General features: G+C 59.1%; 1 protein-coding gene across 3 annotated transcripts in view; it reads right to left on the bottom strand.

Moving 5' to 3' along the window:
* CSNK1D (casein kinase 1 delta) overlaps positions 1–25,991 on the bottom strand; it is a 31,309-nt gene extending 5,318 nt beyond the window's left edge. The window contains exons 1-9 of one of the 3 annotated variants that reach the window (XM_044247168.1): positions 25,692–25,988; positions 19,222–19,332; positions 8,329–8,477; positions 7,609–7,837; positions 7,005–7,175; positions 6,498–6,646; positions 4,513–4,684; positions 3,807–3,946; positions 765–827 (exon numbers count right to left, since the gene is read on the bottom strand). In XM_044247168.1, the coding sequence (XP_044103103.1) occupies positions 795–827; positions 3,807–3,946; positions 4,513–4,684; positions 6,498–6,646; positions 7,005–7,175; positions 7,609–7,837; positions 8,329–8,477; positions 19,222–19,332; positions 25,692–25,767 (1,230 nt within the window). In that variant the 5' untranslated portion in view covers positions 25,768–25,988 and the 3' untranslated portion in view covers positions 765–794. Of the gene's footprint in view, positions 1–764; positions 828–3,806; positions 3,947–4,512; positions 4,685–6,497; positions 6,647–7,004; positions 7,176–7,608; positions 7,838–8,328; positions 8,478–19,221; positions 19,333–25,691 lie in introns of all 3 variants that reach the window. The other 2 variants (XM_044247169.1, XM_044247167.1) reach the window with 2 other exon arrangements.
* Between the last annotated feature and the right edge of the window lie 1,011 nt (positions 25,992–27,002).

Here is a 27,002-nt window from a genome sequence, read left to right as displayed (position 1 = left end):
GAGGGTCCCCGTGGGGGGAGGCATGAAAAGCGGCCCCTATCGAGGCGCCCCTGAGAACGCAGCCGTGCCGGAGCTGTGGCCGTCTCGCAGCGGCAGCAAGCCCCGGCCGGAGGGAGCCTGGCTCGGACGCCCAGCCATGCGCCAACGGCAGGGGAGCAGGTGGCTGTGGCTGACGGGTTAATACAGACGGCAGCACGGAAGGGACGCTGAGCAGAGACCGAGCTCGAAAGGAAAACAAATGAGGACAGAAATCAATGCGAAGGAAGAGAGTGACAAAGCCAGGGCGGCAGAGCCACCAGGAGACTCCGCAGCGAGAGCGCAAGAGCCCCCACCAAGCACGGCCGCTCAGCGGAGCACCACACGACACACGCCCTGCACCATGGACCCCGGGCCGGGCGGCTCGCGTGTCCTGGGACCCCTGGAGCCAAGCCCAAGCGCAGAGCCCTGGGCTCCTGCTCCCGCCACAGGCCCCGGACTCCCAAGAGGGCCACAGGGCCAGCGGCCAGCAAGGGTGGGCAGGGTCCTGGGGCCACCCCCATGCGGAGACTCTCTGGGGTCTGCGGGCCCCCGGACTGGGTGACCGAGCGCGGCTGCTCTGGGCTCCACAGGAGGAAAAGCACTGGGCGGAGGGGCCGCACTCTCCCTGCGGCACACCTGGCATGCAAGCCCAGTCCCCCCTGCGCACCCCGTGGTGGACGCTGGGGTGGTCAGCGCCCGCCCCGCCCGGCGCCGGCTCTGACAAGACCCAACGCGAGCACACTCACCGGTGCTGCCTTCCAACGGGAGACGTGCAGCTACTTGCCGTGGTGTTCGAAAGGAATGCTATTCTGAGGTGGGGGGAAAAGAGAGCTGTTGGTAAGGGCTCTGCTCCCAACGGACACGGAGGCCTTCCTCACCTCGCTTCCGCCAGGTCCACCACTGGCTGTGCCGCCTCACGGGGACCCCAGGGACCTGGCGAGTGGCCCCCAAACGAGAGCAGCCGCTATTGCTCCTCTAGGCCGACGCTGATGAGGCCGACTCGGGGCCAAGCAGACCCCGCCTCACTCCTCAGGCAGTGCGCGGACCGACATCCAGACGGCGCCTCTACACGGGCCCCTCCCGAGGCTCTGCCTGCTGCTCAGTGTGGTCTGCTGGGGCTTGGGGAGGACGGGCCAGGAGAAGACCGAGGGGCTGCAGGCCTTGTTTCGGGAGCACGAATGCAGACCGACCTAAAGGACGGGCCGGCTCAGAGACTGGGTCCCCTTCCACCAAGAGCCAGGAGGCCTTCTCTTCTCGAAGAGAAAAACCCGCAGCAGGTTCACTGACCAGATGCTCTTTGGGATCTGTGCTGCTCCGGCTGAGAAGCCAGACTCACACTCGGGTCGGCAGCGTGGGGACTGGTCTAGCATAAGCCGCCCTGAGAAGGAAGTCAGGGCAAGGGGCAGCCACCCTCCGGCATAGTCTGAGCGCACCATGGCTGAGGGGTCGGAACAAAGAACACTGGCGTCCACGGCTCCCCCGATGCCTGGTGGGAGGGTCAGCAGGCTCCTCCCATAAGCCGGCCGTGGCTCGAGCACCTTCTTGCTGAAGGTGAACTACTCCCTTGGTCTTGAACATCTACACAGGATACAGTATCTCCTCCTCAAACCGCACAAAGAACCCAGAGCAACGGCAGCCACGGGGGAAGCTGGTGGAATGTGGCCTCAGCCCCAGTGGGGCAGGACCACCTGCACCAAACAGAAGCATCACTGGCTCTGCCTGCACCCCGCTTTCTGCGGGGGAAGTGCCATTGGAACCTACAGACTCAAAGACGCTGGAGCAACCCCGCTCACTTTGGAACTTCCAAAGCCCTGGGACAGGCGGGGTGGGGATCAGCCCCTTGCTGCGAGGCTCAGACAGAGCCTCCTGCTGCCCTGCAGAGTCTCCTGAGAAAGCGTGCTGGTGGGTGACCAGGAAAACCAAAGAAGGGAGCCATCCCTGGGACGGGAGTGCATCCGGTACACCCCCCCCCCGGGACTGTGTCCTCAACATGAAGATCCTTAAAAACCGCCTCGAGTGACCAGTGCTTCTTTCAGAGGGGAAACGCCCCCAAATCAAATCTCTGGAGGCCCTTCCCTCCCGGCCAGCTCCGTATGCTTGTCCACATGGAAAGCCGAATCAAGAGCAAAGATGCCGGACCCCCGGGGGGCAAGCCCGCCTCAGCAGAGGAAGACCGCACAGGAAGGCTCTGGGGTGCGCAGGCTGAGGCTGGCCCCGCCGTGAGAAGCTGGGCTCAGACCCAGCGTTTTCCTCAGTGGCCCCAAATCATCCAGATACTTTCTTTTCTCTCAAAGAGAACTAGGTTTGTCCCTTCCCTTCATCTCTGCTGGTGGAGGCCCCACATCTGGATCCCGACAGACAGACTCCGACTGTCCCTGACTGGGGTGTTCGGGGCCCCAGAGCAGGCCGGATGCCTGGGCTCTCGGCCATGCGTGGGCAGACACTGCCCAGGACACGTTCCCGGCTGCTGATTCATGGATTCCAGGGCCCATGGGAAGAAGCCCGTAGCCCTTTGTGTCCTGCAGGGAGGGAGGGCTGTGGGGCTGGGAGCCATAACGGGCCCAACCTCATGACCCTGGCCAGACTCCTTAAGCCCCACAACTCAAACTCCTGCACCCTTAGTCTCTTTGGGAGAAAATTACCGTACAAACCTACCCCACTTCTGACCGAACCACCGACACACAAGAAGTGTGCAGAGTGAAACTGTGCGTTCTCTTCATGAAGCGAAAAGCCCAGGAGTCTCCTCCGCCCGGGGTCCCGCCGCCTGTCGCCGGAGACCAAGCCGACGCTGAAGGACTGCGGTTCTGGGCGGTTCACACAGACCCTGCGCTCTCCTAACAGACGTGCTCCAGCCGCCCGCCCACCCGGCGCCAAGCACTAGCCGATGGCAGAGCCCAGTGCTAACTCGCCCCCGAGAGCGGCCACGGTGACCCAGAGGGGTGCTGCCCGAGGGCAGAGCCCAGGACGCGGGCTTCCAAAGCCTTCCTGAAACCAGTGCTTGTCTGCCCAGCAGATACTACAGGGCACAGGCAGCCCGGAAGATCCCCGCCGCAGCAGCAGAAATGCCCTGTGACCCGCCAGGGCCCTGAAGGCTACGTGAAGAAGAAAGTCCGTGTGTGTGGGAAGAGCTCATCTGTGGGGCGCACGTGCGCAAACAGAGAAGAGCTGCGGCACCGAAGCCAGAGAGGGAAGAGGACCGAGTGGGGGGACCCGCGTGGCCCCACCATTTCCCTGAGGACACCTGCCCTGTCACAAAGAAGGCAAGTGGGCAGGGACTTCAAGAGACGGGAACCCTCACCCGCGGCACATCGCGGGTGCCAGGCTCCAATGGGCTGGCCCATGCCACCTTACAGGGGCCGCCGGCCCCCCCCACAGGCTGTGTGTGCCCGCCACGGACGCGGTAGGAGCAGCCAGGGCACTGCCAGTCTGCACGGGAAGACGGCCCGGCCTCCAGGGCTGGCTCGGGGAGGGGGCCGGGGCCACAAGGACGGCGGCAGAAGAGAAAAAGCCCCATCGCCCGCTGCAGCGCGGCTGGGGAGTCAAGCCCTTCGCCCGCACAGCCCGCCTCAGGTGCCCAACTGGAGAGCTGCACGGCCGCGAGGGGCAGAGTGTCCCTCTCCACGCAGAACTCAGAACTGGGGGAGGAAGGAAAGGAGGGAGGAAGGAAGCCCTGCAGTACCCGCTCCCCAGTCTGCCTGGTGGCCTCAGAGCAGCCCCGACAGAGAGGCCTGCGGCCTGCGGCGCCTGACCTCGGCGAGCCGGGAGTGGTTCCCGTGCGGAGCGCGTACCTGAGAGGTGGACATGCGGGAGGTGTCTTGCCGGCCCGTGAGATCAGAGGACGAGATGTTGACAGGGGCACCGCGGTGCAGCCGCATACTCACTTTCCGCTCTCTTTCCACACCGGACACGGGCCGAGGAGAGGTGTTAGCTGGAGGGGGAGACAGGAGGGGCGGTGAGGGCTCCGAGCAGACCCCCGACCCAGCATGACGGGCCTCTCCTCAGCAGTCTCAGCTTCCAGCACCACAGGGGGGTGGGCGCTGCCACACACCACCAGATTCCCAGGGCGGCAACAGGCAGCTGACCCCTAGCTGGCCTGCACCCCGAGTTCGAGGTCGGCAGTGGTGGGCAGGGCCCGCGGTGTGCTGGCCCTGGGGGACTCTCCCAGGAGCGAGGCACAGGAGTCCAGCAGGAGGGCAGCCTGAGGCCCCTACGCTTCCAGGGTCGCTCACGGAAGCGACGGAGGAGCGGGTACTGAGAGGCTCGTAGGGAGCAATCCGTGTCATGAAACAGAGAAATGATGGAGAAAAAGAAAGAGACGTCCCCTGGCCGCCCAATCCTCAGAAACCAGAGTCTCCCAGGATCAGAGGCACTCAGCCCTGCCCGCAATGTCCGCCATGAGCCCACATGGGGCCCTGTGACTCCAACAGCAGAGCGGCCGACACACAACCAGAACCCTCCGGGGCCTGCTGGGGAGACATGGAGCTAGTCACTCACCAGTGTGTGAGGTAGGGGTGAGGGGGGTGGGCGGAGCCACTTCCTGGGTGCCCCGAAGGCGGCCCGAGGCCGTGGAGGGGAGGCCGCGGGCGGCCGGGTTTCGGGAGTGCCTTAGCCGCTCCTCTCGGTCCCGGCGCTCCCGCTCAGCATCATCAGCGGCCCGGCTGGCTCCCTGCAAAGGAAACCGTGTAAGACCCGCTGAACGGGGTTTGGTGGAAGACAACCCCAAGAGCACCGGCGGTCCCCAGCTGTCAGAGAAGCCATCCAAGGTGATGTAGCTGGTTGGCACAAAGCCTCCCTCCCTCGAGGACAGAAGCCTGCCCTGGACCCTGGGAGTGTGCGGATGAGGCCTTCCCAGCATTTCCGAACCCCAAACACTGACAGCAACTGGGTGGCCTCTTCCCCCTGGGTATCCACACGGGGATGGGAAATCGTATGAGGTCGGGTCAGCGGTGGGCCTGAGGTGCTGGCATCTAGGGGATCCTAGAGACACACGGAAGCGGTGGCATTTGGCTGGCAGGGGCCCGGCCAGAGCCTGGGCGGATGTGGGGCCAGGGCCCACAGGACAAGAGCGCAGGCAACCATGGCTAGTTCTCTTTTGAGGGCATGATGACCCAGGAGTGGGGGCGCGACTCTGGGGCCGCTGCAAGGAACAGCGCTGTGACGCATCTGTCTGCAAACCGCAGCCCACGAGCCAAATCCAGCCGCCGGCGGTGTCTGCCAGTGAACCTTTACTGCTGCAGCCGCACCCACCGGGGCCCGCACCGCCTGTGGCGGCTTCCGAGCCGCAGTGCAGAGCGGAGTGCAGAGCCGAGCGCCTGTCCCAGCACATGCACACTGTGAAGCCCGGGAGATTCATTCTCCAGCCCTGCCCGGAGGAGGGTGGCCAGCCCCACTGGGAGGGCGATGATACCAGAAGGTCGCCCCGGCACTGGGCAACTGGTGGTCGCACAGCCCGAGCCAGCCTGCTGCGGGGCACTTGGCTCTCCCCTGCAGGGCACAGACCCTGCACAGACACCTTGGCACCTGCAAGGCCACAGGACAAGCCTTTCTGTCTTACGCCCTCTGAAGAGGAGGTTCGACTCCTCCATCAGGTCTTGTCACTCTGGAAAGGTCCCAATTTCTGTTTTAAGCTAACTAAACAGGAAAAATTTGTAAAGGAAAATGAAGTAGAAGTACCAAAAAAACCCCTGAAACTTCCTGGCAACAGTGTCCGAAAATTAATTAATTAGACTCATACAAGAGACTCGGATGGGACGCCAGATTAAAAGGAGGAAAACATCAGGGGCGCCTGGGTGGCTCAGTGGGTTAAAGCCTCTGCCTTCGGCTCAGGTCATGATCCCAGGGTCCTGGGATCGAGCCCCGCATCGGGCTCCCTGCTCGGTGGGGAGCCTGCTTCTCTCTCTGCTTCTGCCTGCCTCTCTGTCTGCCTGTGCTCGCTCTCTGACAAATAAATAAATAAAATCTTAAAAAAAAAAAAAAAAAGAAAAGAAAACCTCAAAGCTCGAGGTCTGCATGTATGCAAACACCTGCACCCATTTAACAAGGCCGGCAGAGAAGCCCACCCTGCTTGCTTGCCTGCACGGCTGCGTCAGAGGGACGAGGGGCAAGAGGTCACCCCACCTGGCCGGAGACCATGGCCTCGGCCATACCCTCCTGCACGACATGCACTCTGGAGCCACACTGACAGCAGTCACACACATACCTTCCAATCACAGATTTATCAGTCGAGGGCGAGCCGCAGTTCTACGCAGACCTGCACTTGGGAGACCCTCTCTGCTGGCGCCTGAGGCCCAGCGCCCGTGTGGCTGCCTCTGCTCTCCCTTCATGGGGCTCTTGCTTCTCAGGACCTCCCACCCTGGGGGGACCCCACCCAGGCCACTCGGCCCCCCAGTGCGGCGGACGTGCCTCCTAAAGCCTGCCCCGCGTCCGGCGGAGCCTCTGGCTCACTTCCGCGCCGGGGGTGGGCGAGCTGGCGCACTTACGAACTTGAGCATGTTCCAGTCGAACACGTAGTCGTAGGAGAAGCCCTGGCGGTGGAAGAGATTCCTGAAGAGCTGCCGCAGGTAGGAGTAGTCGGGCTTGTCGTCAAAGCGCAAGGAGCGGCAGAAGTTCAGGTACGTGGCGAACTCAGCTGTGAGACAAGAGGCGAGGCGCTAGCCAGCACTCCCGACTGCATGTCTGGCGACGCGACGGCCACCAGCCACTGCTGCTTGGGACACTGAGACACGGCGTCTCAAACACTGGTCATGGGGCACGGACGCTTAAGAAATGCACCAAAGAGCACAGCTGGTGCCACCCGTGGCCTTTCTCCACACGAACGGGGAAACTCCCCAGGTCATGGCCCCAGAAGGTAAAAGGAGCAGCAAGGACAGAAGGCTGCCACCAGCTCAAGGACACTCTTCACTGTCTGGGACCCAGCCTCCCCGCATCCCCGCCACGGCCACCCCGAGACTGCGGCCAGCCCGGCACCTGCCCTCGGGGACACGCACAGGGGTAGCTTTTACACAGCACTTCGATGGGAGTGGACATCTTCTTCTCGCTGATCCGCTCGTACTTCTGCCTCTTGGTGGCGGCCTTCAGCCCCTGCCAGGGCAGAGAGCCCAGATTGAAGTACATGAGCACGTAGCCCAGTGACTCCAGGTCATCTCTCCGGGATTGTTCTGGGAAAGATGGAAACGGGTCAAGGACAGCATGTATGCGCCTGCAGCCGCAAAGCTAAGACCCCAGGCACATTCTGACTGTAGAGGCGAACTTGTCAAACCAAAGAAAACTAGTTCTGGATTCTGTTTTACCAGAAGTTGCCCCCGATGTGCCCCTAAGAAACTGTGACACCCCTGGATGAGTGCCACCAATGTTACAAGGAGTGTCAGGATGTCCGACCGCTCATTTACCCGCCGCCACCAAACCTCCCGACGGGTTTCCAGAGTCGGGAGAGCTAGACTTTGCTAAAGGTTTGACGACAGCCTCCATGCCAAACGTGCTGACCACTTCCCCAGGGTCCCCCAAGAGGCTGGCCTTTCTCTTAAGAGACGGCCATGCCCAAGGCAGTCCAGTGACCAGGGGCACGGGAGACCCCAGCACCTACGGGCTCACCGATTCCAAGGTGCGTGTTGATGGAGGCGTACCGCGCCGTCCCAGTGAGGTTCTTGTTCTCACGGTACGGGATGTGCTGGTGGGTCCGTGCGTCCCGGTACTTCTTGGCCAGCCCGAAGTCAATGATGTACACGAGGTTGCCCTTCTTCCCCAGCCCCATGAGAAAGTTATCTGGCTTCACGTCTCGGTGGATGAAGTTCTTTGAGTGAATGTACTCAATGCGGCTGATCTGCAGGCAGGAAGTAGTGACCAGAGGTTGAATTCCAGCAGCAGCCTCGGGAAAGGCCCCTGCTTGGCAGAGGGACAGCTGTGCCCTCAGCTGCACGTCCCGCAGCCCTTGGTCAGAGCCCGAGCAACTCCACAACCAGGGAAGGCTGCTCAACAGACCATCTTCCACACCCCTGCATGGCCGGGGAAGTTCCCCTCGTTGGCCCCTGGGGTGGGGGTCAACCGACAGCAGCCTGACGGGACCACCCCTCCCTGACGAGGGTCCGCACCAGCAATCCTTCCTACAGGGACCCGCCGGGAGCCACCCGCACGTCTCCAAACCCAGCCCCCAGTCACAATCCTGCGGCAAAGGTGACTGCACCCGCCCCCCTCCCTGGCACTAAGAGGCACAGGAGTAGAACGGCACCTGAGCGTGCCATCAGACTGCTGACTCACGCCAAGCCAGGTCCTGAAGGCCCAGGCTCCCTGTCACCTCAGAGACACGATTCTTACCATCTGGTCAGCAAGCAGCAGGACAGTTTTGAGGCTGAATTTCCTCGAGCAGAAGTTGAACAGATCCTCCAGGCTTGGCCCCAACAGCTCCATCACCATGACGTTGTAGTCCCCCTCCGCCCCGCACCACCGGATGGTGGGGATGCCCACTGCAAGAGAAACCCGACACGCCTGTGCTCGCATATAGGGGCACAAGGGACACGAGAGCCAGGCGGGCAGTGGCTGGAAGCGACACTGGGAGAGAATGGGAAAGCGACCCAGGCGGGGGGTGAACACACACCAAGAAAGCTTCCTACAGGCAAGGAGCGAGCTGCACGTCCCAAAGCAGGAACGAGCCTGGCTCGCTGTCGGTAACCAAAGTCCACTCTGCTCAGGCGTCCTTGGTTTTCTTGTCACACCCTCTCTCCACCCCAGTTCTCATGTTTCCCAGGCTCCTCGGGGCCGAGCCGTCTCTCACGTCCCTGGTTTTGGGGGGCCCGGCAATTCTTGGCGGGGCGGGGGGGGGGGTTCTGGGGCCATCCCTCCATCGGGATCGTGTGAGAACGGGCGACGGGTTTGGGGAGGAAGACCGCAGAGCTGAAGGGCCTTCTCCTCGCCTCACGTCAGGGGTCTCTGTTCTTAGTGGGACCCATCACCGAGGACGGGGCCTTGACCCCGGGCTGGGGTGTGTTCATTCTCCCCAGTGTGTGTCCTGTTCTCTCTGGAAGGACGTCACTCCGTGGAGCCCACACTCTGGAGATTGGGGGGCTGGTCACGTTCTACTTCCCGAGGGCAGAGCACCCACACACAGTACTCAGGTTTGTCTCTTCCCGTCATTTACTCACTTCCTGATTTTTTAAAGATTTTATCTGTCAGAGAGAGAGACCACAAGCAGGGGAGCAGCAGGCAGACGGAGTGGGAGAAGGAAGCTCCCCAGTGAGCAGAGAGCCCGACGCGGGGCTCGATCCCAGGACCCTGGGATCATGACCTGAGCCGAAGGCAGACGCCTCACCGACTGAGTCACCCAGACACCTGAATTTTATTATTTTTTTATTAAATCTTTTTTAAAAAGTATGCATGCTGTATAGTATTCCCTTTGGAGAAAAGGTCACAATTGATCTGTTCTTTCATCTGGACTGTCTGGGTTTGCTTCTATTACAAACGGTGCTACTAAGTATCCCCTTATTATGTTCACGGTGGGAATTCTTACACACGAAATCCTTGTTCACATCCTGTCTCCCCGGGCACAAGCCTATAAACACAAGAGCATAAGCTGTGTGGCTATGAGGTAATGTCACCTTGTTTCCCAGACGGACGGCCCACCCACAGGCCCAGCAGCAGCGAGCTGGGGCGAGACCACCCGACTGCTTGTTGTCAGCCGAGGGAGGGAGCCAGCGCCTCACTAACTCAACTGGGATCTTTCATCCGTGTATTTATTGGCCACATGCTGTTCCTCTCTGAAATGTCTACCCTCGTCTTTTGCCAATTTTCCTATCAGGGAGACTTTTGTCTATTTATAGCCATTCTTTAAAAATTCTGGGTACTAAACCATTGTTGATTTCATGTGAGGCAATTTTTTTTCTTCTGGAGCCTTTTGATGAGAAATTTTAACAAAGACAAACCTATCATTCTTTTCCATTATGAGTAATGTTTTTAGTATAAGAAACCCTGAGTCAGAAACAGATACTATTATTATCTTTAAAGAGTTTAAAAGCTACTCTGTATCAAACAAGGTGGAGTGACAGGAGCCCAATTCCCACTCACATCAGCAAAGACCAGAAGGCTGGAAACACAGAACATGTGGAAAAATGGTTTCTAAGACATTAAACAGAGGCAGCGAAAACACTCAGAGCTGAAGGACAGGACACAAGCCGCGTGGGCCTAAGACTGCCCCCTCCTCCCTCGACTATCGGCAGAAATGCAAACACTCAACAGAATAAAGTAACTTGACTTTACCCCATAACTAAGCGGAGAAAGAACCTGAGCAACAGAGCAGAACACAAGTACGCAAGCAAGTACAACTCATGCCGTCCGGCATCCAGAGACTTCCAGGGATGCGGAGCAGAAAACATCTATACTGAGGAACAGCTGATCCCCTGAAATGGGTTCAGATGTGAGAATGGGCAGAGAAGGACAGTAAGAGTTCCTACAGGGGCAAGTGGGTGGCTCATCAGTTAAGTGTCTGACTTCAGCTCAGGTCATGATCTCAGGGTTGTGGGATCGAGCCCCGAGTCTGGCCTGTGTCTGGCTCTGCACTCGGTGGGGAGCCTGCTTGAGATTCTCTCTTTCTCCCTCGGTTCCTCTCCGCTCCGTGTGCCCTCTCTCTCTAAAAATAAATGGACAGGGGCACCTGGATAGCTTAGTTAGTTAAACATCTGCCTTAGACTCAGGTCATGATCTCAGGGTCCTGGGATCAAGCCCCGCCTCAGGCTCTCTGCTCAGCAAGGAGTCTATTTCTCCCTCTCCCTCTGCCTACCACTATGCCTACTTGTGCTGTCAAATTAATAAAATTTTTTTAAAAAATCTAAATAAAAATTACTACAAATTCTATTTATATTCTGTGTCTAAAAAGCTACATGAGAGTATGGCATGGGAGGTTTATAAAAGACTCAAATCCAACTTTTAGAGGGAAGAACTACAGTATCTGAGATTAGATGGTGCAGAAGAAGAGATGTGTGACTCGAAGGCAGAGCAATAGAAACTACTGGAAAAGCAACAGGAGCCAGCTTCGAGCCACCTAGTATCTATACCACCAAAGCCCCCAGGAAAGATGGAGGGGGACAGAGATGGCGCTGGAAGCAGCCGGATGAAGACAACACACCCACAGACCGCACACGAGAGCCACAAAGACCTTCACACCCACGTTCGTGCCCAGCTGATCGCATCACTCACAATGAGGGACGCGGAGAGCATCTGGAAAGCAGCCGGGGGCATCGGTATCACATGAAGAGGGCAAACATCAGGATCGCTACAGACATCTCGGCAGAAGGAGGCGCAAAGAACACAGGCGACGGCATCTTTCAAGCACTGAGGACACCAACCTCCAAAGGCCAAGACAAATGAGATTTTCAGATATAAAAAAGCTGGAAGAATCCTTCAGCAGACCTGCACTGCTATGTACGGGAAAGGCCACCCTTCGGGCACAGGGCAAGCGATGCCAGCCGAAGTGTGGGCCCACACAAAGGGACGGAAAGGACTGGAAGTAACAACTAAGTTCACTCATAAGAGCTTTTCACATTACTTCAATCCCTTTAAAAGCTATGACTGTTTAAACAAAAATAACAATGCAATGCACGTTTGTAACACGCAAACGTCTGTGCTGCAGGACAGCGTCACAGGGGCCTGCAGCGGGGAAGCCATGTGCGCCGACAGGCCCGTCTGCTCCACACCAAGCGCGGATCGCTGCAAGGACACGGCACAGTTTGTTCAAGACGACGCGGTGAACCCTAACTCAGTCACTGAGGGAACAAAGAGGAGCTGGCGAGCCAGCAGAGGAGCAAATCATAAGAAAAACCATTAAGAAATGTAAATAAAGGGGCGCCTGCGTGGCTCAATCGGAGACTCCCTTTGGCTCAGGTCATGACCCCGGGGTCCTGGGCTCGAGCCCCAAGTCAGGCTCCCTGCTTTGCAGGGAGTCTGCTTCTCCGTCTGCCTCTGCCTGCTGCTCCCCCTGCTTGTGCTCACCTTCTCTCTCTGACAAATAAATAAAATCTTGGAAAAAAAAAAAAAAACGTAGATAAAATGATTAATCAAAAAGAAGGCAAGGGAGGAGGAGAGACAAAACCAGCAGCGAGATGGTCCAGCAAACCCTGGCGGGTCAGGAACCGCATCAGGCACCACACGAGGCGTGTTCTCGCAGATGAGAGAGAAACGCGCGCCTTTTCCGCACAGGCAGGTTGTCAGAAGGACAGCGCGGGACACCAACTTTAGACGGAAGGGGACCCGAGAGCTGGGTCCGCATGGGACGCGTAGGCTGCGGAGAGCATTTCCAGGGACGTGCATGTGACCAGGACAAAGCACCAGCATGTCTGGAAACACAGCTCCACGCGGCCCCCGGCACAGCCTCAGGACATGCGCCGCGGAACTGCGAGGGGACGGACACGCGCACTGGCCGACAGCGCCCTCCGTACCCCCAGCAGCCCCCGGGCCGCGGCACCGCGGGCCATCAGCGGACAGGGCCCGCAGCGGACAGAACGGGCCTGTGCCCTCAGACGACGATGGGATTCAATCGGAAGTGACAGGGAGCTCCCTGGGAAGCCCCCAAATACAGAGAAGCAGCATAACCCACTTCAAAAGAACCCACGGACCAGGGAGCCCTCGGGAGGGGAACAGAAAGCTTTCTGAACTAAATGAAAATGAAATCACAACATGTCAGGGTTTATGAGACGTGCTCCGGGAGCACCTGCGGGAAATTTATAGTAACAAAACGCCGGTATTAGAGAAGACAGATCGATGATCTCAGAAAACAGGAAATTAAGCCCAAACAGATGAAATACAAATGATCACAGCAGTAATCAATGAAACAAGACACAAAGAAAGAGAGAAAAATTCTAGAAACCAAAGCATGTTCTTTGAGAAGATTTCTGGTAACCCTCTACCAGGCCAACGGGAAGGAGAGAGAAGGCGCGGCCAGAGATCAGCCGCCAAGGCCAGCACAGCAGCACCGCGAACAGCTCTCCGCAGTCGCGTCCCTCACAGACGACGCCGATCAACTGCTGGAAAGCCGTTAACTGCTGGCCAGGGTGTAAGGGACAGCCACCTGGAAAGCAGTTGACTGTTTATCAAAAAGGAAAAATATTCACCTACTTCGGATGCTGCCGTTCCACTCCTAGACACTAACCCACGACAAAAGTAAGTGTCCACGCGAATACCCACACAAACGTTTAGAGCATCTTTGTTTGAACGCCTGCGACTCGGGGATGGACGGAGAACCTGCTGGATGCACCCAGGGGCCACTGCACGGTACCGCGAGGACGACTTCTCAGGGGCCAGGCCGGCTTCCTCGGGCTGGCCGGAGGGGAGGGGCCGAAGGCTGCTGCGGCCGCTGCGCTGCGGTCACAGGCATCGCTGTTGCTTCTCACTGTCCCAAAGAACTGTGGCGTGGCGCCCATGTTCTCGGGCTTCCGACTGCCCTGGTCACGCACAGATGGCAGATCTTGTACATTTGAACTCTGCTCTAGACGCAAGCGTTCTGCTGTATGTTCCCGTGTATCTCTGCATGATGCCCTCTTTGTGCACTGGGCTCTCGGGACTAGGAGACATTTTGGGGAAGGGGCAGGCAGCAGCCGCAGGGCTGTGTAGCAGAAGATGCTCTGCCATCTCCCCAGCGTGCAGAACTACTATTTGGAGTGCACAGCAACACCCCACTTTTAAGAGGGCACCCAGGACTTGACCGCTCCCTCCTAGGAGACTCAGAATTCGTCTGAACAGGAAAGCTGGCGTGCAGGTGCCAGCAGAAGGTGCTGAGCGGAAGCCACAGCTGGGGGAGGCTGGTCTAGACCAGTGATGAAGGACTCCTACTCTGGACCTCCAATCTCGGGACATGGGCTTCCTTCACCTACCAGATCCCTCACTGGCTCAGACCAGCACCTGCACCGCAGCACCTACCAGCGCCACAGGGTTCCTGCGTGTGTCTGAAAATATTCAAGCTGGTCATGGCAAGTCGTAAGAGAGCCTGAGCGTCCCCGGGTACCATATGAACCAAAGACCCTAACCCTGAACCTTGAACCACGCTGGGTTTTCTTGCCTTGGCTTGCAGAGACCACGGTGTCCGGGCCCGCATCCTGCCCCGCCGCAGCAGTGCTTAGTGCCATGGTGTCACTGAGTGCAATGGAAGGCACTGGAGCAGCCATGCCTCATCCTGGTTTCGAGCTGCCCCCTTGGATCACTGCGTCTGCTGGACCCACAGCACTCACAAGCTGCCGGCTGGGCGAGCGACAGGCAGCCTGGCTCGTACAGACACGAGCTCGACTCCCTCCATGTTCCTCTGGGGTTTTATCATTTACCAACTTGTTTTCCTACTGAGAGAAAAACAGCCAGAGGCTGACAGAAGGCTTTGCACCAGGCAGAGGATCTGAAACCCAGCCTGAGGGACCCCTTCTTGAAGTATGTGCATGCACGGGGCGGGCAGGGACAATCTTAAGCCATCCTTTCTTGGTGCCCCCTTCACCTAGTTCCTATCATGGGCCAGATCTTCTGACCTGAAAACTTGCCTCCTACCCTCTTCCTTCCTCTATACTCCCAATCCCCCCAAAAGCTCAAACACCCTTACATTTAATTTCTGGGGGTGGTCTCCACAATTCTTAAATGGTTTGTGTAAAATTCCGAAGAAGCCGGCAATACTCCGTGTCTTGTTCCCAACGCCCCAAGTCAAGGCTGTTCTTTGACACGATCCAGGCCAAACACACTGCTGTATTTAGATGGACCAAACCCACCTCACTTGTCTCTAATCCTGGGAAGATGTGCTAGGCCGGGGGGGGGGGGCGGCGCGGCTGGGAGACCAAGAGGGGAAGATGACTGGCCTCCAAGCCACTCAGGAGCATCTGTGAAGGTACAAGACACACAAGTCAAGGGGCCACAAGACTTCAGTGGGATGTGCATGAATGGAACTCCATGTTTAACGCAGGAAACCAAAGCTCTGTGTGGAATCTTGAATTTCTGGGGAAGGAGGGAGAGGAGGGAAGCATGTGCCTATCTGCCCTCTCCCAAGCTCCAGGAGGCTGAGCCCCCAGGTTCAGTGACCCTGTCCCTGGACAATATGGATGTGATAGCTAGATCTGCTAACACTGCGTAACACACGCACCGACCCCTTCCATTCCCCTCAGAAAACACAGTGAAGAAAAAGACGCCCTTAATTTTTCATGCCCCTTGTCTTGTGTGCAAGCCAGGGCACCCCATGCCACACTACAGAGGGATGGTGATGACGAGACCAAGAGGAGGTGGCTCCAACAGAAGCCTGGATGCCAAGCAGCGGGGACAGAATGGCACCGCAGGCACGTGCAGTGCTCGACGGCATCCTGCAGGCCAAGCACTTGTCTGCTCCATGAAACACAATTCCACTCTCAGGCGGTGCGCCAGAAAAGGTGTCTGGATGCCATCGAGGCACTGTCCCCAAGAGCAAGATGCCAGAGCAGGAGAGAAGTACTGCACATGGAGACGTGAGGTTACTCAACGCAGCCGCGTTGGCGCAGGGGCGCCCGGGAACGCGCAGGGGCACCCGGGAGCATGCAGGGTCGAGGAGAGCCGTGTGCTACGTGGAGACCATACGCACAGGTGCGGGGTGGCGTACGTCAGCCAGATGTGCATCAAGGACTCACGATGTCTGCTGACACTGATGGGGTGCTCCGATGGTGGCCCCTACTTTCTCTAGTGGTCGACACCAGCATGCCTTACCACCCCAGCACCAGGGAGCAGACAAAATGCGGTCAAAGCAGAGAGCCCTGCGGTGAGAGTTCTCCGGCCAAAAGACGCTAAGCTCTCTGTGCAGCCTGCTTTGTCCTGAGTGGACTGTCCAGAGAATCGAGGGGTGAGGCCCCAGCAAGCAATCGGCTAAGCTACCCACGGGCATGTTCCCGCCGTCTGTCCAGACTGCTCCTCTGGGGATGGCAAGATCAGAAATCGGAGAGTGCACGCCGCCGCGGGGCCCATGCAGGGGCAAGCAAGGCCCACGAGGCGAGACAACCGCGACCCGCGCGCTGCCCCCACCCGCGTGCCACGCAGACGGAACTATGCGTCACTCTCAACGCCTGAGGGAGTGCGGCGACGCCAAAACCTACGCGTGGGACTGAAAAACTAGTGAGAAACCAGGCAAAAGTGCTTTTCATTTTTACTTACAAGAAGTTTCAATATTCAACATTCTTGCAAATACAGATTTTCAGTTTTTGGCAATTCAAACCTGAAACCGTAAACCACCGCACCTTCTGACAAAGCCGCTGGATTTTTAAAAACAGATCTCTTATGGGTGACAGAGAAACAACTTAGAACAAACTAGACAGGGATGTCGGGGGCAAACTCTGGACCGTGGCTTCTCTCCCAGAGCGCACTGGGACTGACGTGAGGGCACTTGGGGGGGTCCCCTACTGCCTCTCAAGCAGAGGGGAGCAGCAGGCATTCAATTTAGTATGGGTCCCCACAGATTACATACGTTCTTCGCTGCCATGAAATGTTTCTTAACAAAAAAGTGTGACTGTCCAAAATACAGCACGGGAACTGACCAGGACGTAGGACGAGCGAAGTGAACTTGGGGTCGCCGCCAGCTTCCACTGCACTGGCAGGTGCCGGCCCACCCTCACTGCCAGCCCGGACTCCTTACACGCGGCCCACTCACGCCTCGCACACGCCACACCTGTCCTGAGCCTTGACCAGAAGCTCATGTTCTTTACCGAGGGGTCACCAGAAAAGGGCTGGTCCAAAACCACTGTGGGGACACGAGGATGGGAGAGAGCAGCTAATGTCTGGCAGTCCACCGCATTTTGAGAAGAACCTGATGTCTACCCAAGTCACTCCCCAGCGCACTAAGCAAGACCCATCCCTGCTACTCCATGTGTTCCGTCCTGCCGGCACACTCGCGGCAGGTGGAAGCATCTGGGGTGCGCTCCTGACCGCCGGGAGGGCAGTGGCACGCCTCCCCAGGAGCAGAGCCACTGTGCAACGGTGGCCTGGGTGCCACGATGCTCAGGTTCAAATCTCTGTCCTCTGGGAAGTTCTGCATCGGTTTGTGCGTGTTCTCACTCAGGACACGAGGCTGGCGGACACCCACTGCGAAGGACTGTAGTGGCAGCAGCCGTGCCAGGGTCTGTAGGCGAGGCTGACTCCTCCCGCAGTGGCCGGCCCGCCTGAGCGCTGCTCTCTCCGGCCACGCTCAGCAACACCACCATCGTCCAGAAGGCCCTGCGTGGCAAGCCAGAGAGCGCGCGGCAGCCTCTCAGCTTCCAGCTTCCTCCTAGGGTACCACGTGCAAGGAAGCCCAGAACGCAGCATTAAAAGCATTGAGTAGAGCCAAATTCAGAGGCCCTGGCCGTCCCTTTCCCACGACCAAGCGGTCTGTGTGTGATGGAGAGGGGGACGGACAGCACGTGGACCCTGCCCCGTCCGCAGCCCCAGCTTCATGGTGGTCAGGAGCTCAGGCAACACTACCAGAATCTTGAACGCTGCGTTTATGGACATCATCTGTTTCAAAAATTGAGATCTTTACTTTTTTTTTTTTTTAAAGCACCTTGATAATATCCACCAAGTGCATGTCTGAAACAGAAGCAGAACTCAAGCTGCACGTGGGGGATGGCCGGGCAGGAGAGCCTAGGTTTCGAGGACCCTAAAGGAGGGGCACAAATCTTACAGCAAGGATTTAAAGCGAGACACCAGGCGGCCGCCTGCGCCCTCGGCCCCACAGCACGCAGCTGTGGTCCGGGGACGGGGAAGACCCGCCCCGAAGGGAGTAAGTTCTTCTCTGCTCAGTGTCATCCACTTCTCCAATTCCTATTTGGGGCATCGGGGACAGTTTTCTTCCCTTCCACCCTCTGGCCCTCTGGCTTACAGATTTTCAACAGAAACATGGCCTGTTAACACTCAACAGGCTTTCAAGCTGGACGCTTTCCTCAACCCCCGGCCATCAGGCCCTGTCCAACCATGAAGGCCACACCCAGAGTCACCACCTGACAAGCTGGGCAGACTGTTCCTGATGCCTGAGAAGCCCTCTGCTGAGTGTCCCCAGAGGGCAGACGCACTGGCCAGGCCCTCTATGGACCACGCCCTGGGGCCCACAGGTGTTTTCAGCCCTGGGTGCCAGTCCAGAGCCCAAAGCCGCCCCTGGTCCCAAGAAAGCTGGGACAGGATGCCCCAGATGCCCTCTGTGATGGGTCCTGCAGGACTGTCCGTGTTGCTCTGCTTTGTATCTGTTACTAAAGGACATTTGTCGCTGCGTGAAGCAAGTAATGCTGGTTGCTAGTAGCAGCACAGATTAAACCATTTTTGTGGAGGAAAGATGGCAGAGTGGAATCACCAATGCTTCCTTCTCACCTGAAAAAAGCGAATTCAGACTCTGAAGACAAATTTTCACTTGGCAAAGTGCTGAGAGCACCCCAAACTACGAAAGCATCACAGAGGCTTCTGCCGCTTCTACCACGAAGGGTCTCCGAACAGGAGGCGGGCAGCCGTTCTTCCGGCACGGAGCCTTGATCCCAAGGGCGGCTCCTTGGGGTGAAGCACGGACATGTCCTTCCTAACGCTGCAGTGTCTTGGGACTCTGAGACCCCAGCAAAATCCCCACTTGCTCCATTAGCCAGACTACTTGGAAGTCCAGGGAACTCTAATAAAAGTTAGACTCCGAGTCAGGATGAGTGCTCTCAAACATCAGACCCTCCGTAGGTCTGAGAGGTTTTCCAGAACGCTATGAGCAAAGCATGTGACTGACGGGGCACACCCAGCAGTCAGGAGCGTGCCTAAAAAGTCAAAATTCACATGAACCCTGAGTTCAAAAACACTACTAGCGGGCGCCTGGGTGGCTCAGAGGGTTAAAGCCTCTGCCTTCGGCTCAGGTCATGATCTCAGGATCCTGGAATGGAGCCCCACGTCGGGCTCTCTGCTCCGCAGGGAGCCTGCTTCCTCCTCTCTCTCTCTGCCTGCCTCTCTGCCTACTTGTGATCTCTGTCTGTCAAATAAATAAATAAAATCTTAAAAAAAAAAAAAAAAACAAAAAACCACTACTAGCTAATGTGGGGCTAGGGAAAAGCAGAAAATCATGTTTTCTGTTGAACGAGGCCCTTGGGAGGCCTCCTGATCTGAAGGAAGCCGCGTGACTGAGTCAAGTGTAGGGACGTTTTCCTCCCTTTCCCAAATAACCCAGAGGCTGCGACGCATGACGCATTCTCCCTCATCAAATACAACCCGGGCTTTCTTGCTAACAGGTAAAGAGCATACCTCCTCCCTGCATCATTTTGTAGATTTTGCTCTCAATGTGGAGCTGAGGGTGTTTGGTTTTGACGCATTCAAGCTTGATGGCAACTTCTTCTCCGGCAGCAATGTCCGTACCTTGGCAAAGAAAGAAAACAGCAGACGTTAATAACCTGGTGTTGACCACCTAATGCAACGCTACAACCCACTACACACCCTGCACTCTGCTCTCCACTGCGCAACGCCGTCGGCAGTTGACACACCCCGTGGAGAATCACCATTACTTGGGCTCTTTAAGCTGGAAGCCTTCGATATGTACAGAAAAGTCTTACTTCGTATGCCCTCACCCACTTCCATAGGTCCCTACTCTGATCATGTGAATAGGGGACGCAAGACAGGACAGTGTCCTCTCTGCAAGGATTTCCCTCTTTTTTACCCTGAACCTTCCAGTCCACCTACCGGTCAGGCCCCGTGTTCACCCACCCAGGGCCAAGCAGTGGGGGAGTTCCAGGGTGACTGTATGTTCCCCGTTTCTCCATGCTGCCTGGACAGGCCTGTGTGGGTGGGTTTGGGCCTTTCTTTTTATGAAACACCCACCTGGCTTCAGTCCACCCGCCCCGGGTGTTGAGCCACACGCATCCTGGAACGGTCAGGGTGCTTCTCAAGCAGAACTGGTTCCCATAAGGAGACTCCTGCAAACCTCTCCCTTCCCGAAAAACAGGACGTCGCTGTGCATGTATTACTGACACTGGACCAGAAGGACAGATCCTTTCTCAGAGCCCAAATGAGACCCGTCAACACACGCCTATCATATACCTTTTGTTAAAACTGGCAAAATAGCTGCTAATACCTCCCAATAACCAGCCCATGGGTTTGAAGGCAAAGTCAGAGTTATTATCTAAAAATGTTCTATCTCTGTTTTACTCCAATTAAGGAATTGCTGATGTGACAACACCCTGCCCCAGACTTCGCATACAAATGCTCCTGACCTCTCGTGTGCCCCGAAGCTGTGCCTGTGAACCCCTCAAGCTGCTGCAGCTGGAGACAACAGGGCAGAGTCCTGCATGGTACATACCTAGCTCCTCTAAGTTCCTTCCAGCACTGCTGTGCCCCTTCCTGCAGCCAGCGGGGGTCTGTGCACAGACGCTCGTGCGCCGGCCCCACCGGCAGCTCCGGCCCCACCGGCAGCTCAGCAGCAGCCTGGCCCGGGCTCGCAGGCCCGCACCCCTCCCCTCCCTCCTCCTGTCAGGTCCGCGCATCACCATCTCACGGCGTCACCACAGAGGGGAGTAAAGCGCAGTAAGGTTACTGAGAGACCCGGTCACAGACCCTCCGGTACAGTGCACGCTGCAACTGCGGTTTTGTCATTAGCCGCTGCTGGGAACCCCTCACGGCGCATCATTCATGAACATGACCATGGGTCAGTACGTCTGGGAACACAGGTGGACGCGTAGCGTTCGGTCCCGTCTGCGGTTTCAGGCATCCCCTGGGGGTCATGGAATGTGTCCCCTGTGGATAAGGGGGTCTGATGTATAAACCACTTTCATCCTTCCCAGCAGTACGTTTATCTGTCCTGGTTCCAGCAGCTCAACAGACCCAGGACGTTTCCTACTCAACGAGATCCTAGTGTTGGAGAAAGCCACCTCAGCTGCCTGGTTTCTCTGTCCACAGGTTCAGGGGAGAAGTGCAGCCCATCTCATGAGATGCGCACAGAGAGGTGGGCTCACAGGTACACGGCACTCGGAGATTCCCAGGCAAAGGACAAGTACGACCGGCAAGCACTAAAGCCACAGTCAGCCTGCGGGAGCGCGGCTGCTCCTGTGGCCACTCAACGCCCAGGAACCCCCAAAGTCTCCTCCGGACTGCTCAGACGGCCGCGAGAAGTGCAGGGCTTCTGCTGGGCCCGACTCCAGAACCGTGGGGAGGACCGCCATCTGATGGCGGCAAGTGACCACCCTAGATTTAAGAACTTCGTTGACCGTTCCACACAGACTCCTGTGGGCACTCAGAAAGAAGACAGGTAATATATTTTGCTCTTCCTGCCTGCACTTGCGATGATCTATCCAATTACAAAAGAAATGACTTCATCATCAATGTACTGTACAAATGCAAAATGCACTGGGAGTTCCTGTGAGGACCTGGACTCCGAGCTGAACCCGCCAGCCCAGGAGACACAGAGAAACGGATGACTCAGCTTTCTGGTTACATCAGCAACTCTGTTCCCCAAAGCAGAAGCAGCGGGGCCTTCAGCGAGAGCAGTCTTGCTCCGCCAACTACGTCAGCACTGTCACCCCAGCCACAAAGTAGGTCTTCGATGACAGGACAGCCTGGACCCACACAAACTACCTATCAGACCAGTACCTTCAAAAGGGCAGAGAACATTCTAGCTCCACCCCATTGTGCCTGATAACGCAAACATCTTGCCATCAATCCAGCAACACCGACCTGATGGTCTTAGAAACAAATGACCATGGGCGACTGTGGAGAACAATCTCAATTCCATTCTCCTATCAGGGTGCCAGGCTCCCTGCAGAACTGCAAATGTAATACAGCCGGCCTCCCCCAGATCACAGCAGCAACAGGCCAGCCTCCCCCAGATCGCACCTGAAATCAGGGCCAGCCTCCCCCTAGGATCGTACTGTCAGAGTTGCCAGGTCACATGATCCAAAGAGAGCCGGCTTGGGCTCTGCAGATAAAAGGTGAGCACAGCAGACACTCCGGGCTGTTTCTTTGGAAGATGTCTGCCCAGTGGGTAGATGGGCCAAGAAGCCCAGCTTTAATTCCTGGGCACTCCTTGAAAAGCAAACATCACAGGCAAAACCGAGGCCGACGCATCCGTACGGCCCTGCAGCCCTGCCCTGCTTCCTGGGGCTGGCCTCACACCTCACACCTCAGCAGGAGTGCTGCCCCCAGTCTGGAGCTCAAACCATCACCGGCCCACGGCGGGGACCGATGCCGGGCAGCGAGAGAGCAGTGAGGGGCTCTGACAGCAGAGGGACACCGCTGTGACATTTTAATCTTCTACAAAAAAAAACGGTCTGGGAAGAACGGGAAATTACAAAACCTGGTTCTTCAGCGTAACGGACTCTTTCGAGCACTTCTAGCCGGAGAACAAGAATCGGAAAGACCGCACCGGGCACTTGGTTTCCGAGTCAGAAGCTAATCCACAGTGTCTGTTTACCAACTACTTTTCTCTCCCGAACAACCTCAACTCCGAGGTAAGGAGGCCCACCCCGTCGGGTACGAGTCCTTCTCTCCAGGCGAAGGTACTAGTCTCTACGTAGACATGGGTTAGTGGTCGTCCTAAGAAAACAGAATCACGTCTCTCCAGTTGAGCCAAGTCAGATGGTGAACTACGCGCACCCAGCCCCAGGCCTGACTCCGTCCCGGGACAAGCTGTCCTTCCACCCGCACCCGCTGAGGACGGTCTTAGTGAAGCCAGGGAGCGGCCTCTGGGTCGCCGGGCAAAGGTCACTCTCCCAGGGCCACGCTGACAAGGCAACTGATGCAGGCGCACGGCCTCTCATAGAGCCTCTCCGAGCTTAAGCCACCACCCTAGGAAAGCTTCAGCCAGTTCAGGCAACTGGTCTTCTCCCCCGCGGCCCGGCAGCCGCCACTTCGGAACCCCTACTGCGTGCCAGACTCCTCGCGCGCTGCTCCTGAGGGAAAGTCCGTGAGAGGAAAACATGAAAACCGAGTACGAAGAGGTTACTAAGCTGAAGGTCTCTAAAGGTGTTCACGTGCGCCAGGACGTCAGACCGCACGGTCCACCCAGGGAACAGGTGGGCCGTCCCCTGATAAATGGAGTGACTGGGTCTGACAGGGCATGGGCAGGAAGAAACTGCCATTCTGCCAATCACGAGTGACAGAGGCAGGGGACGGGAGGCCCCGAGGACCCTTCTGCCAGCCTCCAGCAGACAGACGTGGACAGCACAGACAGAACCGCGGACACGGGCGCACAGGCTGAACAGAACAGAGGCTGTGCCGCCTGCAGCACGGCCTGCACACCCCCTCCCGCCCTCCGCTCTACCGCTCAGAGCACGCGCGGTCCACGTGGAGAACATGGAGGCGTACAAGAGGTACACTGACCCCAAGGGAAAGGGCTCCTGGCGTCCAGCGCCCCACGAAACATCGCCTCCGGCAGCGAGGGACCGAAGCGCATGCAAGCTAAAGCTGAGGGAAAGCTTTGCCTTACACCCACTGGCCACACCGAGTCCAGGCAACGTTCCGCCTAAGAGTGTGCTGTACAGGACACACAGGCTCCAAAGCCTTCCCAGCCCGTCCTTCCCGAGAGCCTCTGGGATCTGGTAGGCTTGGAGGTAGACTGAGGGTCAGGACCACACATTCTGGGGTCCACAGTCCCCAAGTCCAGTACATGAACTTTCTGAAGTCCAGGCATTGGAGAAATAGTCCCAACGTACTGTCCCCTTTAAAAGGGCAGCTGTGGGAAGGACCGGAAGGACTGGCAGGGCACAGGGCTGCCTGACTGTGTCGGTGCCGCAGGCCGCTGGGAAGGCAGGGCAGCCCTGGCCCCTCTCGGTCCACACGGCCCTCAGCAAGTTGAAAGACGGGCCTCCTCACGGTTTCCAACCTGTGAAGGCACAGGAAGTCCCAGGCGGAAATCCAAGACCCCACACGCCAGGACCACAATGTGGTGAACCCGTCCAGAGGAGTAGAGCTGGCTCTGATCAGTCGTGCAATGACAGGGGAAGCCACTTCAGTTGTGATGGCACCAGAGTCTGGGACACGTAACAATCTTCAAGACGTGAGGACCCAATTCCTTAACTTAGGCCTTTACCGACACAGGAGAACACTGGTGTGGACTCCCCCCTCGCTGCCATGGTCTCCGGAGCAGCCATCTCTGACCCTTAACCACAGGAGCTGGGGAGCTTTCCGGCCACATCTCCTTCCCGAAACCAGATCGCCTTTCCTCCGTGGGGCAGCGCTTAGCCTGAACGACCACTGTGTGGGCCAAGAGCCGCCGCCGGGAAACGGCAGCTGTGTCTAAGGTGTGCCTCGAAGGATGGGCCGTGGGGCTGCTGGGAGCCAGGGCATGAGAGGCACAGCCCATCGGTCCTGGGGACAGGACAGACCCCTCTGGGGCAGCTCCGCCCGATCTGTGGATGGAGAGCTGCGAGGTGCGGCCGGAGGTCGCCGCAGCCAGAAAGCACAGAGCGGACAGGCCCGGAGGACAGAAAGCCTGAGCACAGCCACTCCCCGACTCCCGTGTAGGGGAGGCTGGTGGACGCATTTTCAGGGCGGCTCCTGCCCTCTGGGTTAAAACTCCAGCCGAGGGGTACCCGGGGCGCTCCGTCGTGAAGCCTCTGCCTTTGGCTCAGGTCATGATCCCTGGTGCCGGGATCCAGCCCCGCGTCCGTCGGCGGGAGGCCTGCCGCTCCCTCTCCCACTCCCCCTGCTTGCGCCCCTCTCGTGTGTCTCTGTCAAACAGACTCACAAAAACAAAAAACTTCAGCCAAAATTCACTGTTCTATAAATAATGCAAACCGCTGACATTCCGCCGGCGGCTCTCCCGAAGCCAGCGCCGCGAGGCCGCAGCCGGACGACCGGAAAGAACCGGCTCTGCAGCGAGCTGGGGTCAGAGCACGGGCCGGCGGGACGGCCGAGGGCAGGAGGGCAGGCCGGGGCGGGGCCCCCGCCAGGTACGCGGCCCCGCAGAAGGCAGCACAGCGGGTCTACCCCGCACCGCGCGCCCCGCCGCTGGGCGCGCCTCCACCCCCGGCCTCGGACGCGCGCCGACCCGCGGCGACCCGGAGCTTCCGACCCTCCCGAGCGTCCCGCCGCTGGAGGACAGCCTCCCAGCACAGCGCTTGGCTACTGCCCCCGCCTCCAGTTTCGCCAGCAGGGCAACGCCGACTCCGGCCCGCACCCGCTCCTGCCCCGTGCGCAACCTGCACTCCGGGACGGGACGGCCCGCCCCTCCGGGGGACCCGCCCCGCCCCGGCGACCCCGCGCTCGGTCCTGCGCTCCAGCGGCCCGGGGCCCAGACCTGTCCCCGTGCCCACCCCCACGTGCACAGGACGCAGGGGGCCGCACACCGTCCGGTGGCCTTTGTCTGCCTGCGGGGACACCCAGGCGCGGACACCGGGCGGGCGGGCCCCGGCGGGCAGCCGGGGGCGCGGGCCGAGGCTCAGGGCCACTTCCCGGCGGCCCTGGGCGCGCGTCTGGGCAGCTGTCCCCGGGGGCACGGGCCGGGCCCCACCGAAGGGCCGAAGAGTTCGGCCTCCCCACACCCGCCCGGGGGGCTGCGGGAGCCCGGATCGGGCGGGGCGAGGGGGGGCGGGCCCGGTCCCAGCCGCAGGCCGGGGAGGGGGTCCCCGGGGCGGCGGCTGGACGAGGGCCGAGGGGGTCTGTCCCTGGGTCCCCGGGTCCTCGGAGCGGGGTCCTCGGAGCCGGGTCCCCGACCCGGGGCCCAGGGGGCGGGGGCTGGGCGCACGGCCGCCGGGGGGCGGCCCCGGCCGGGGGGAGGGGCGCCTCACCGAGATAGATGTCTCCGAAGGAGCCGCTGCCGATCTTCCGGCCCAGCCGGTACCTGTTCCCGACTCTGAGCTCCATGGCGGCGGCGGCGGCGGGTCCGGCTCGCTCCTGCCCTCCCGGCCGCTTCCTGGGTCTGAGCTCGGGGAGGCGGCGCCGCTGCTGCCGCTACGGCGGGTCGGGCTGCCGGCTCCGCCCCCCTCACGGCCCCGCTTTCACCATCGCTTTCCGGCCGCCCCGCTGCTCCCAGCGCCTCAATACGGGGCGGATGGGACAGTCCGAGCGCCGCCGCCCCTGCTCCGGCCCCCACCGACCCCGCTCGCCCTCTCCCCGCCGCGGATGGACTCGGATCTTCCGGGCCTAAATCCCCCTTCAGCTGCCTGAAGGAGCCGCCGCCATCGCGCTGTGACGTCACTTCCCCTAGCAACCCGGCGGGGCGGGGCCACTCTGCCCGAGGGGCGGGGCCATGGCTTCAGGAGGCGGGGCGGGGTCTGGGCGGGGCGGGGGCGGGGCCCGGGGCGGGGAGGGGCCAGTGCGCACCCGTGTCCTCTGGACCCCGGGACTCCCAGGCCATCCCCCTTTCTGTCTTTGCTTCGCCGCTGCACCCCGGCCCGGGAGACCCCCCGCCCTGCCCGCTCCCAGATGCAGGCTCCACGTGCTGGCGCGGGGGCTTCGTTTGTCCTGGCAGGTGTCCGGGAACCCGGCGGCTCCCCGCGACTGACTCGAGACGGGCCCCCAGGCAGTGATTTTTGCTAGAGGGAAAGAGGGAGCCGAGCTTGTCTGTCCGTCCAGGTCCTGGCACCCGCAGGACACAAGCTGGGACACAGATACACAGGTATGGGGGGCCTCTTGGGCTGCCCGTGGTCTACCGAGCAGCTCCCCTCCAGTCCTGTGTCACCTTCCCTGCTGCGCGGCAGGCTGCTGTCCTCCCACGTCCGACATCTGTCTGGTCGTCTGGTCCTCCGCGCTCAAACCTGGAGCCTGCTGTCGGCCCGAAAGGAGAAGGTGAAGCTACCGGGTCTCAGTCCTATCTTCCTGGAAACCAGTCTACGGCCATACCACCCTGAACGCGCCCGATCTCGTCTGATCTCGGAACCTATCTTCCTGGAAACCAAATCAACCTTTTAGTCTCGTTTGTATTGGGCCTGAGTGTTCTTCCTTGGGAAAGAAGACAAGAGTGCTAAAGTTGAGAATGACCACAAGCTTCAAAGACCCAGAGTCCTGATTCTGACCCCTGGGAAGGGAGTCCTCCAGAGATGTGTCCAAAGCAAGAAGGACTGACCATCATGGCATTGCTTCTCGAGGCCTAGGCCCAC

The sequence above is a fragment of the Neovison vison genome, chromosome 5 (genome assembly GCF_020171115.1).
Source record: "Neovison vison isolate M4711 chromosome 5, ASM_NN_V1, whole genome shotgun sequence".
NCBI classification, from domain to species: Eukaryota; Metazoa; Chordata; class Mammalia; order Carnivora; family Mustelidae; genus Neogale; species Neogale vison.
This window is presented reverse-complemented; position numbering and strand designations above follow the sequence as displayed.